This window comes from Babylonia areolata, chromosome 23 (genome assembly GCF_041734735.1).
Source record: "Babylonia areolata isolate BAREFJ2019XMU chromosome 23, ASM4173473v1, whole genome shotgun sequence".
Classification (NCBI taxonomy): domain Eukaryota; kingdom Metazoa; phylum Mollusca; class Gastropoda; order Neogastropoda; family Buccinidae; genus Babylonia; species Babylonia areolata.
The window spans coordinates 34,816,514-34,829,336 of NC_134898.1; the positions used below are offsets into that span (position 1 = coordinate 34,816,514).

General features: G+C 40.5%; 1 protein-coding gene across 3 annotated transcripts in view; it reads left to right on the forward strand.

Annotated features, from left to right (window-relative positions):
- LOC143297785 (uncharacterized) overlaps nt 1-12,610 on the forward strand; it is a 54,270-nt gene extending 41,660 nt beyond the window's left edge. For all 3 annotated transcript variants that reach the window (XM_076610274.1, XM_076610276.1, XM_076610275.1), the window contains one exon: nt 2,972-12,610. In XM_076610274.1, the coding sequence (XP_076466389.1) occupies nt 2,972-3,156 (185 nt within the window). In that variant the 3' untranslated portion in view covers nt 3,157-12,610. The remainder of the gene's footprint in view (nt 1-2,971) is intronic.
- Nucleotides 12,611-12,823: the final 213 nt, after the last annotated feature.

Consider the following 12,823-nt stretch of genomic DNA (forward strand, 5'->3'; position numbering starts at 1 on the left):
GGTTTCCCAAGTCATTCGTAGAGCCTACTCTCATGCACACAAGGATCTCAGCTGTCTTAATCCCAGAACACACGAAGTGCGGGCCATAGCTACTTCGGCTGCTTTCCAGCACTCGGTACCACTGCAGCATGTCTTGGAGGCAGCCTTCTGGCGGTCGGAGAATCCCTTCATCAACTTCTACCTCCGGGATTTCTGTATGACCAGGGCTGACGGTTCCAAGGGGATTTCCTTTGTCGCGGCTAACACTGCCGTCTCAGTTTCAAGGGCTCCCCATACGAACCAGTAGGCGTTGCCCTCCTCCATTTGCTTTAAATTCTGCATCAGTTTGACATGATACAGTATATGACACCAAAAGGAGGAGTTTGTATTATACTCCATGTTTGGTGTTTACATATACTTACCATGTTAAACTCGAATGCCCACCCGTCCGTCCCCGCGTCTCCGCCGTGGTTCTCATGGGGCATTTTCATTCATGGCCACGGAATGATTCAGCGCTTATAGCTGTTAGAGGCGTTTGATTGGCTAAGAGCGGGCCAGACTAAGAGGGGCGTCTTTTCACCGTTAGCCGCGCGAAATTTGGCCAAACAGAGCAAACCATAGGCCTAGTTTGCATCAGTTTGACATGGTAAGTATATGTAAACACCAAACATGGAGTATAATACAAACTCCTCCTTTTTCTCTGCAAATACTTTGTCAGTTGACACCATATTTGGCATAAAAATAGGGAAAAATTCAGTTCTTTCCAGTCATCTTGTTTAAAACAATATTGCACCTTTGGGATGGGCACAAAAAAATTAAAAAAAGAAGCCAAATTATATGCAAACTGCATTTACTGTTATATTTATATTTTTTGTATTCTCTAAACTTGGCACTTTGATCTGATATTCTGACACAACAATAAGAGCAGTCAATATCATTTTTTGTTCAAACAGGAACTTCTTTTGTGAAGCATGGAAGTTTTATTTATTTTGCAAACGTTTTGGTGCAGACAGTAAAAAAGGGAAATTAATCTGTAATTAATGCTAGGGGACTTAATTTGCTTTAAACTGATCTTTCTCATCTTAAACATTACATTTTGAAATTATACTCAATACATAAAAAGCTTGTGTGTTTTACTCTCAGTGTACAGGGCTTTCACTATGTTCATTCGCCTAAGTGGTCTTTTTCGGAAAATACTAAAATCAATACGACGAGTGGACTTTACAGATCTATTGGCGGAGCCCTGAAGGTCATGGGCAAAAATCAATTGCATACACATATTTATACACATTCAAAGTGCGTGCTCATATTCTTCATGAACGGGAACGACGCCATTTTGTTTCAAGTTGTTGACCTGCCCGTTCAGTCCTATCTATATTCAGTGGACAATACACGATAACATGTGATGGAAAGTTGGAGAAGGAGACCGTTCAATATTTATTCAGAGAAAGATTTGTGAACGCCTCATCACTTAATGGATTATGCCCCAAACTGCCATAAAAATATCCACAGAATCAGTCGGAATTCACAGTTAAAAATTGTAAACCATGCGAGTTAATACCCTTGAATTGATTATGATGAAACGAAAAAAATTCCACTTTTGACTTTTCTCAAAATGAAGTCCTTTTCACTTCTTACGATGTTTAGAAGTACTTGTACTTGGCTCTACATGTTATTAGTTTAACAAAATACTAAATTTTCATATCAACTTTAAAACTATAAAACTAGAATGAACATAAAAGAGAAATTGAATCGACCGTGTCGTACTACATTCCCGGCGGGTGTAACTAAACTTGTACCTCTATCTAGATCTAGAGAAAACGGCTAAATGTTGCAGTGTGATTGCGGCGATAGTCACGTCTCCTTTACCGCAGACTTAAAAAGAATTTTTTATTGCCCTTAAAGATTTTTTGAATGCCCAAGATACACCAGAATCATATGATTTAAACAGTGTTCTCACTGCGAATACCGCAATTGATTTATCACCCTTTAAAAAAGTATGTTCAAATATTAAATTTTATAACATCAGTTAAGGAGCCATGAGAGTGTAATGGGTAAGACAGTTTCTTCTCACCCGAACACGTGGGGTTCAAATCTGGTTAGGACTTTAAAAAAAAAAAAATTTTTTAACCCGAAGCTTTATAATAACAAATACAGAACACATTTTAACGATTAGATTTTTTTTTTTTTTTTTTTTTTTTTTTTTTAGAGTGTATCACAAGTGAGTCTTGAAGGCCTTGCCTCTCTTGTTTCTTTTTTAAAATTTATGTCTCTGCTGCTCTTAGATAAAGAGGGAATTGTCTCCAATTTGTTTTGATTAGTCAGTGCGACTGTGAATGTGTGTGTGGATACTTGAAACTAATCATCTTGAAAGATTAACAACATCACATCTTAACCATTGTAACCTGAGTGGTTTTTCCTTTCAGAAAACAATTTTAACTTCATTTTGCTTTTGCCTTTTCAGAGAACTAGTATATCCTTAGTGTGCTTTGCCTTTACAGAAAATCATTTTAACCTGAGATTGCTTTTGCCTTTTTAGAAAATCAATATAATGTGCCACCGCTTTTGCCTTTTCAGAAAACCAGTATAATGTGAGATTGCTTTTGCCTTTTCAGAAAACCAGTGTAATCTGAGATTGCTCTTGCCTTTTCAGAATACATGAGTGTGTGTACTTTTGTCTTTTTCAGAAACAGATATAACCTGTGTGTTCTTTTGCCTTTTTCAGAAACGACCATTATCTGTGTGTTCTTTTGCCTTTTTCAGAAACAAACATAACCTGTGTGTTCTTTTGCCCTTTTCAGAAACAACCCATTATCTGTGTGTTATTTTTCCTTTTTCAGAAACAACCATTATCTGTGTGTTCTTTTGCCTTTTTCAGAAACAAATGTAACCTATGTGTTCTTTTTCCTTTTTCAGAAACAACCATTATCTGTGTGTTCTTTTGCCTTTTTCAGAAACAAACGTAACCTGTGTGTTCTTTTGCCTTTTTCAGAAAACAAACGCCTGCGCAAAGTGGAGGAGAGCAAAGAGAAGAGGAAGCAGTCATTCCCAGGTGGCTTTGACATTCAGGCCCTGATGGAGAGGGCCAGGGACATCCGACGACGAGTCATCGAGGACAGCGAAGAGGAAGGCGACGATGGTAGTTCCGCTGAAGAGGACAACTGGGATTCGGACTGAAATGCTGGAGGTGATTGAAGGATGACGTGAAGTTTCGAAAGACTGTATTAGCAACACCTGGCGTATGTCTTAGGGAGTTGCATACAGACAGACCAGATGGTGGTGGTGGTGGTTTTGCTGGTTTTTGTCCAGCTGGTGAGGTCGCTACTACCGAGTTGGATGTAGACATTGCTTTTATTTTGCCTTGAGAAATGCCTGCGTGCTCTTCCAGAGGGGGGACTTTGATCCAAAGACAGGCAGTCAGCTGTACACTGCGCTGCATGAAGGAGGTGTGGAGGACAGACATTGGACGGAAGGACTCAGCAGTGGGGTCATCGCACTTGTTCTGTTCAGGATCATCATTGGAGAGAAAACAACAAAAGTCAGAACTGCAACAAGGAATACAACTGAATTTTTTTCTTTTCATTTTGTCTTTTGTTTTTTCTTTTTCTCCCTTATGTCATGTTTGATTATCACTGAATATGCCAGCCTGCCCTATTACAAGTTTCACCTGTGACTTAAAAAAAACAACAAAGACTAAATAAAAGGAAATACTGCTGACCTTGTGCAAAAACTGCAACATCACCATTCAACTGCCAGCATTTACTGGATCAAAGAGGAATTTAAAACAAAACAATAATAAAAAGAATCTTCATCCATATTCAAAACCTGTTTGTCACCATAGTCGCCTACTTTTTCTTTTCTTTTTTTTTCTTATGAATTTTATTTTCTTTCAGCGTGCTACCTAACTAAGTCTTTTAGATTTGTTGAAACTCAATATCAAATGTGTAATGATTCGGCTTGATGTTTAAAAGAAGTCTTGAAGAAGTGCTGTGCTTGCATTTCTCGTTTGCTTGCTGTCAGTACGAGTCCAAAGCAGGTGCTTCTTTTCCAAGGCAAAAGGTTTAAGACTAAAAGTTATGTTTTCTGTGCTGTTTGAAGATCACAACTGAGTTTAGTGAGGAAAAACTGAATTCATTTAAAATGGGGGGTGGAAATGGTAACAATATATCATGATGCAAAATGTGAGTGCATTCTGATGTGCACAAACTGCCATTGCTACAAAATAAAAGTATATAAGAGAAGAAGGAAATCTGCAAAGGACAGATGGACCTCTTTGTCTTTACAGTGGAAGGTGTGTTTTAATTAAGGTATGTTCATCAGGCAGACAAACTGGTTCCTGTCCTTCATCTTCAGAATGTATTGATGATGTTCTGCATGAATGTTTGATGGTGACAACTTCTCACTCTTCCAGGTCAGCAGTATATGCAGAAAATATAACCAGTAATATTGTACAGTCAACAAAACAAAAAAGAATGAAGAAGAATCTTACATTTGATATATTTCTGATATAAAGCTGTTTGTATGGTCGGACCATAATCATGCCGCTGATTGACAGCAGTTATGTAAAGAGCTCACTTGCCTTTGGCTGGCTTTTAACTTTTTTTTTTGTTCAGCCTCACTATGCATTCCTCCCAAAACGTTCATCTCAGTACACCATATGCAGTGTCATCCTGTTGCTGTCTGAAGACCAGAAGTCCACATGGGACTGTTGTTAGGCCACAGTGTGACTTGGGAGTATCCACCAGAGAATCACCAAATGACCTAACAGTATCCACCAGAGGACCCTGGGATATCCACCTGAGGCTATCCACCTGAGGACCTGGGTATCCTCTAAGGGGTATCCACCAGAGGACCCTGGAGTATCCATCAGAGGATCCCGGGTTATCCATATAAGGGTATCAGGGCGATCCATCTATGGGTTTCCACCAGAGGAACATGGGGTATCCACCAGAGAGGATGCTTGGGCATTGACCAGAGAATCTGAGGATAATCACCAGAGGACCTTTGGATATATACCTAGGGGTATTCACCAGAGAACCTGCTGATATCTACCAGAGGACCTTTGGATATATACCTAGGGGTATTCACCAGAGAACCTGCTGATATCTACCAGAGGACCTTTGGATATATACCTAGGGTTATTCACCAGAGAACCTGGTGATATCCACCAGAGGACCTTTGGATATATACCTAGGGGTATTCACCAGAGAACCTGGTGATATCCACCAGAGGACCTTTGGATATATACCTAGGGGTATTCACCAGAGGACCTGGTGATATCCACCAGAGGACCTTTGGATATTTACCTAGGGGTATTCACCAGAGGACCTGGGGTAATCCATCAAGGGGTACCCACCAGAAGACCTTGGTATTCACCAGAGGACTTGGGGGCATCTGCATAAGGGTATCCACCAGAGGGCCTGGGTATTCACCTGGGTATCCACCAGAGAACCCTGGGGTATCCACCTGAGGGTATCCTGGGGTAGTCACCTGCAGATCCTGGGGTAGTCACCTGCAGATCCTGGGAGTATCCAGCAGAGGAGGGGGGGTGGGGTATCCAACAGGGGACCTGGGGTGTTACACTTCCAGAGGACCTGAGGAGACACTGTTCCCTAGGGGAAGGGGTGTCATTTGGACCACCCAGCAGACACTCCATGAAGGGTCACTTGGAGGACTGAACAGTACTGCTGAATCTGAGCACATCAGCCAGGACATCCCAGCCACCGGAAGAGATGGTATCTGCTGTTGTTGACACAGAACAGAGAATGTGGAGGTGACCTTTACATCCTCCCTTTCCTTCTGCTCTTCATGTTGCCCAGTCTGCTGTTCCATGGAGCTGGGGACCGGCACAGTGTTGACACTGCAGTCCTCCACAACACACAGCCCAGCTGTTCCGTGGAGCTGGGGACCAGCACAGTGTTGACACTGCAGCCCTCCACAACACACAGCCCAGGATCCATGGCGGTGCTGGGGTTCTTGCTTCTGCATCGTGTCTTGAGCACATGAGATGGAGTTGCAGCAGTCATGCGTTCTCTTGGTCAGACGGCTCTGCGGCATTACAGCGGATGGGAATGGGGTGTTTGCGTCCAGTTAGGGGTGTGTTAGCACATCAGTTTTTTGGGGAGGGGTGGGAAGAAATGAAAAGTCTGTCGAGAACTAGAACCTTCCCATCCCCCATCCCTTTCACTGGTGATATTAATTACTCCAGTGTCCTGCGGTGAGAAGTCACATGTTTCCTCCCACGGAAAGATACAGAGGTCTGCATAGTGCTGTGTATTGATTCAGGAAGGGTCAGCCCACACAAAGTGGTGGTGGTCGTGGTGGAGGTAGAATTGAGCAGAAACCTTCAAGTTTGTGCGGAAGTTCCAGTAATTTCTTCCTCTCAGACTGAGGAACCATGGGGCACTGAGTGTCAGGCTGTCATGTGGATGTACACAGACAAATGAAACAGAATGATTTAGAAGTGATGGCATGCCAAATCCTGGAATAAAACCTTTACCTGCCCTTCACACTCTGGCTGTGACCCGATCTTCCCACATGCTCAAAGTTACCTGCACATTATACACTCATGTTATTGATTCATGCATAAATCGGTTCGATCACTCATACACTTAATGTGCACATGTGCTTGTACATGAAAGTGCATGCACACGAACACGCTCACAGTCACACACACACACACACACACACACACACACACACACAATTTAGTAAGGAAAAAGATCCAGTGATGAACCAGTGAAATGGTGTGTGGTTGTGGAGGTGATTTGAACTTGATATTGCAAGGAGAGAAATTGCTAAGAACTGTGGACAGCTGTCAACATTCAGCAGATTCAGGTTTCCATAGAATGCAAATGTTTGGTTCTGGCTCCCCTCCCCATTGAAGCCAGTGAGGTATGGAGACAGTCTGAAGACATGCACAACTACTGTGACTGTCTTGGAGAGTTGGTCGCTTGATTTGGTGATGGTGCCTGCTTGAAATACCTCGCTTCACATACTGATAAGAACGAACAATGCATGTTGGGAGTTTGATGCGTATGTGACTGGAGACTGTGTCCTGAGTTGGTCAGTTCCATGTTTTAGTTTTCGTTTGTGTTATTGTGTATCTTTAGTTAATGTCTGTCCTGGAGCTTTTTTCTTCAATGGTGGGAAAAGGTAGAGTGTTTATTTGCACCAAGAAGTGTAAAATGATGATAACTGGACTGTAATCATATAATGTGTGAATTTTTAAAATTCTTCATTTCAAGTTTCATCTGTATGTCGGTGATCAGTTGGGCATGATTTTAGCGTGTTTTGGTTGATTCAGAGATGGCATGTTTGAGTTGTTTGTGTGATAAAGTGGCCAACTGGATGTCTGATCCAAACAAGTGCTCTTGTTTATAAAATGTTATTCATGCTACTATCGGCTTGGAACTGTTTGTGAATAAACAGGTGGGATGGCAGTATGGAATAATGAGGCAGTTTTGATGACTTGACTCAGTTGGGTGAGATGTTGAATCATGTATTTAATTGTAGGTTAGAATTTGTCTTTGGACCAAGGTGATGACTACTGTATGGATTGCGAATGCATTGTGCTTGAATGAGTCGCTTCTACAGACTGATGATGAAGAGGGAGAGCAGAGTGCATTCTGTGAGCAAAGGTGGTTGCGGAAATGGAGAAAGGTGAAGAACCTCACAGGTCCTGACAAAAAACTGGTGGCTTTGAAGTTTAAACATAACCACTTCCATTTTATTTCTTGCATTGTGTTTGTGGGAAATAACATTTTCCTTTTCTTGAAAGTAGGGTGATAGATGATTGCATTATGTAGGGGCCTTAGTAAATGGAGGTGGTGGTAAAGGGAGCATCTTGTTGCTGGGTGTACAAAGTGTGCTGGTTTATTCAGAAAAGCAAATTGCAAATATTTTTTGGAACTGACAAAAAAGCACACATGATTCAGCACAAGTCGCAAAGCTGCTGTCTGTGTGTGTGTGTGTGTGTGTGTGTGTGTGATCACATGTTCAGTGTCATCTACAGATGTTCTCTCCAATCTCAGAAAATAAATTTCCCCAAACATTGATGTTTTGTTGGTGTATTATGAGATTAGCTGTTGAGTAAAGTTGGTCTAACAAGAACAAAGGCATATTTAACATTGAGTTCAGGTGGTCTAAGATTAAAGCCATATTTAAGGATTTTGACGTGTGTGTGTGTGTGTGTGTGTGTGTGTTCCTAGATGTACATATATGTGATGACATGTTGTCATATTTGTGATGAATGAATGGTAAAGCAGGTCTTTTATTCGATGTTGCTGTTCGGAAGAATGTCTGAAGTGTACTTCCTGAGCTGTGAATTTGTGCCAGTTAGTCCAAAAACGCTTGTGAGCATTGTTCCACATGTCAGAACATATGGCCTTATTAGTATTTTTATTGATTTTATTGCTTCATCATTATTTTCCATTATTGATCCACACACAGGAAGTGTGATCTTTGTAATCTTCTCTTTAGTCAAGTATTGCCAAACGCTACAGTATTCATTGAAATAAGAGAGGTTCTTAGGAGTGTCAGGCTGTGTTTTCAAGGGCAAAAAGAAAGCAGATATTGCATATAAATTTATATGGTCTTCACTAGAAATGCACACACATCAGTACCTGTTAGAAATGTCAGAATATATGACTTTAAATTTGGGGATGGGTTTTTGTTTTCTTTGTGCTTTTGAGCTGAATTTCACAAAAAAAATAAGATGTGAAAAAAGTGTAATAGATAAAGTAAAAAAAAAAACCCTCCAAAAAAACCAAAAAAACAAAGAAACCAGCAATACAATACACAGTACGTTTATCACAAAAAGCAGAATGTGAAGCCAACAGTGTGAATCCCTGCACTGGGACAGAGACACTGACATCTCATAGATGGTCTTCTTAGAATGCATGCAACACTGTGTTAGTTTCTAAGTGCTGGACAAGACTGTTTTGACCGAGTTGATGGGGAGCTGACTGTCCGGTTCAGTTTCAGTGGATGACAGCATGGTGAGGCAGTGCAAGTTGGAAATTACCACGTGTAGAGATGATTATTCACTCTGAAGCGGAACCAGAGATGATCTACCCACATTCTGCCAAAAACTGCTCCATCGGATACTTGTTGGATGCACAAAGAAAGTCGACCATCAAGGGGATATTAGTGTCCATGACTGGGATGACATGTCTTCATTTTCTGTACCCTGGTCATTGTGCCTGCCTATTTCTTTGAGTCTCCTTTTGTACGGTGTTGCCAGTTTCATTCAGCAAGCTGGTGTCAGTACCCCCAGGTACTTGTGCGTTTGTGAGAGAATTTTTCAGCATAACAATAGACTGATTATATTTTGTGGATTTGAACTGTGTTTTGGATCGTATCTATCTCGAAAGAGGATAGTAACATGCGAGCGACTTTGAAAAACAAAAAGGATTGTTAGTGCATTCATGCAGATTTTTTTTTCCTTTTTGTAGGGTTTGAAAAATAAATATTGTTTATCAATACTTGTAAAATATGCTAATATATGACAAAAATGTGTTGTTTGGAACTTGTGAACAACTTTGAGAGTTTTTTGAAGACAGCAGATTCTCTTCATTGTGTGTGTGTGTGTGTGTGTCAAAGAGTCAGGGACTGATCAAAGGAATGAATCACAGAATGCAATGCGTCATCAACAGATTCATCGGCCAGTTGAATTCCACTTTTCTCTTCTTGAGAGAACCAAGTATATGATGCACTGAAGGTGTGATTGCAATACTGTTTTTGTATAATGTAAATGTGAATATTATGCAGTATGTACATTGTATGGTGTATATTTGTATAGGTGTATTCCACTTTACATACATTATTGTTATTATTATTATCATCATTTTAATCCAATCTGCGGTTTAATATGCTTTGGTTAAACTTGTACAGTAGAAACTCCCACCAGCTTGTTCAGTTGCGTTGTCGTGCTCTTTGTGTTGTCAGAGCACTTTGAAAGCTTCACAGACATGTTTATGGCATCTTCATGTATCTGCAGTATTTATAGATTTTTTTCTCCTACTTTGTAGATGGTTTCGTGACTATGATTTGTTATTCTTATCTGTACCATTATAAATGATTGGGAGGTTTGATGTTTTAAGTCTGTTGTTGTAATCGTGGAGAGCAGGACTTTGATGGCTTTCTGAGCTTCGTCTTCAGTCACCACTGCCCCCACCTACCCCCACTGTCCATTTTCCCTGTCCTCCACCTCCTCCTCCCCTCCCTGCTGATCGCAGCAAGCTTTGTTACCGTGTCCCTGCCCCCCTCCCCCCTCCCCCCCCCAAATCCCCCTACCCTCCCTTCCATCTTTTGTTGCCACTCTTCACCTGTCGGTCACCCTGCTTGGTGTATTGTGATATTCTGGGTCTGATGCTGTTGTTTGTGGTGCAGGTAGATCAGTGGGGTTCTGTTGCTTGGCGTTGTTGTTACTGTCAAGTTTGATCCAAGGTGGTGGTGCAATTCGTTCAGCAAACTTAAGCCCCCCACCCCCACCCCTTTTTTTTTGTTATCGTTTTTTTGTTATCGTTTTTTTTTTAATGGGTCCAATAGAAAAAAAGAAAAGAAAAAAAGAATATATATATATATACATATACCACCTGTCAGTGTTGCTGGTTAGACATGGTTGTAAGCAGTCCGCTAGTATTTGAAATAGGTTGGGTGGGGGGAATGGTTTAGAGAGGAGGGAAGGTGGGTGGGTGTTGGGTGGAGGGGACAGTTCAGAGAGGAAGGATGGTGGGAAGGGGGGGGGGGGGTGGGGGGGCGGGTTGGCTGATTCTTTTTTGGACTGTTTTTGGTGCTAGATCCTGGATGTACAGCTTAGTTTTTTGTTGTTGGGTTTGGTCTCTTGTTCCTTTCTGTTGATGGGCCGTCACTGCGTGTATATAACAGTACAGTGTTATATATATTCCAGGTTGGTAACGTTTTGTTGATGGGCTGTCACTGTGTGTACATAACGGTACAGTGTTGTATAGTCCAGGTTGGTAACGTTTTGTTGGTTGTATGTTTTTTCCCCACTGCTTTGTGATTTGATTATTATAAGTCGAGTTGGTTGACCTTTCTTCTCTTCCAGTGCTTTGTTCTGCTCCTGTTGTTGTTATGATGTGGTGGTAGTGTCTGGATTATGTGAACAGTTTGCGGTCATCATAGTTCACAAGCTCGTTTTGTTTTGTGTTGAATTTCTTTCTTCTGTCTTTCTCCTGTAGGCAGTGTGTGGTATGGCTAGACTGATGGTTTGATACATGCTTGTGTACACTTGTGTCCTGCTTGTGATCCAAGCAGTTTTGTTTAATTTTGATTTAATTTAATTTTTTTTTTTTTTTTTTTTTTTTTTAGCTTTGAAATTTGTTGTCAGCCGTCAAACACCAAGCTCTCTGTTGTGATTGCAGACAGTGCAAACTTTAAACATTTTTCGTTTTGCATTTATTGAAGCAGCATCTGATCATGACATTTTTCTTCCTTTAATCCTTTTTTCGTTGTAATATATACCAGAAAAAAGCAACCATATCTTAGGGATTGAGTGATGTTATATTGCCATTGGAAGGTCAAGACTATTCATCTGCGGTCCTCCATAGCATAAGTGAGCTTTGATAAAATCTGATTTTACTTTTCATGTAATTGATATTTGGCAGAGGGAATCGTGGGCTGTGGAGGGGTGTCTAATGGAGTCGAGGGAACTGGAAAAAGGTTGAAGCATGTGAAATGAAAAGTGCAGCAAGTCAGAAGGAAAGAAGGCCTTGCACTTGTTTCTGTCTTCTGACAGTGCTTCAGTTCATTTTTGCAACCAGTGCAAACACTTGGTTTGAGGAGTAGTAGTAATGTCAGACTTGGTTTTGGCCAGTTGTTTCAGATAGTGAATTGATCTTGAAGGTTGATGGTTAAAAGATTTTCTTTTCTTTTCTTTTTTTTTTTTTCCTTCCCCACTCCCTTTATCCAGAGGATGTATATTTTTTATTGTTGCATAGGATGCTTAGTTTTCACATTGTCTTTACATACATGGTTGATCTCTGTGGTAATGGATCTTGGCAACATAAATCTTTCTCAAGTCACAGGGGTAGGCTGGGGGGAGGGGGAGAGGACTGATGTTTATTTTGATGTCCCTGTTTCCTTCCTGTATCTTCATCCCCTGAGGGGTTTGTGTAATCAGTTTACAATATACCGCGTATGTTATTAACCGTCACATATTTTATGTGAATAAGTAAATATGATAAATAGAATACCCTTCACATTCACACAGAAGATATAGAAAACCAAAACCTTTCACAAAATGCATTGCTGAACAGACACAAGAAATATTATCAGTGATGGATGATTTTAACCAGACAGCACAACCTTTTTTTTTTTTTGTTGTTTCCCTTCAGATTATATTATGGCATAATCATATCATGCCGATGTTTGCGGGATAGATTGATTGTTATGCATGATCATACATTTGAACTTTTTAAAGTTAACTTCACTTCAGCATTTATGAACCAATGTTAAATTTGAAGGAAAAGCAGATTTTGGCTGATGCAGTACTCCTCCATGCTTGAAACAAAGATCACACTAGAAATTGAGCAAACAAGTCTGTAATGTTTAGTTCTCTGAACCATATATATATATATATATATATATATATATATATATATATATATACATACAAAAGAAGTAAATATATGTGTCTGTGGTTGCCATATTCATTATTTAAATCAATCAGCATAGTGAGTTCAGTCTATTGTTCACATCATGCATATTTTCACTATGAAAAACACTTTGCCTCTGGCGATTTTGTCCTCTGATGCAATTTACTGAAGAAACAGAATGGAAGGGAGTTGGATCTTTCTGGTCATCCATTTCACGTGGATGG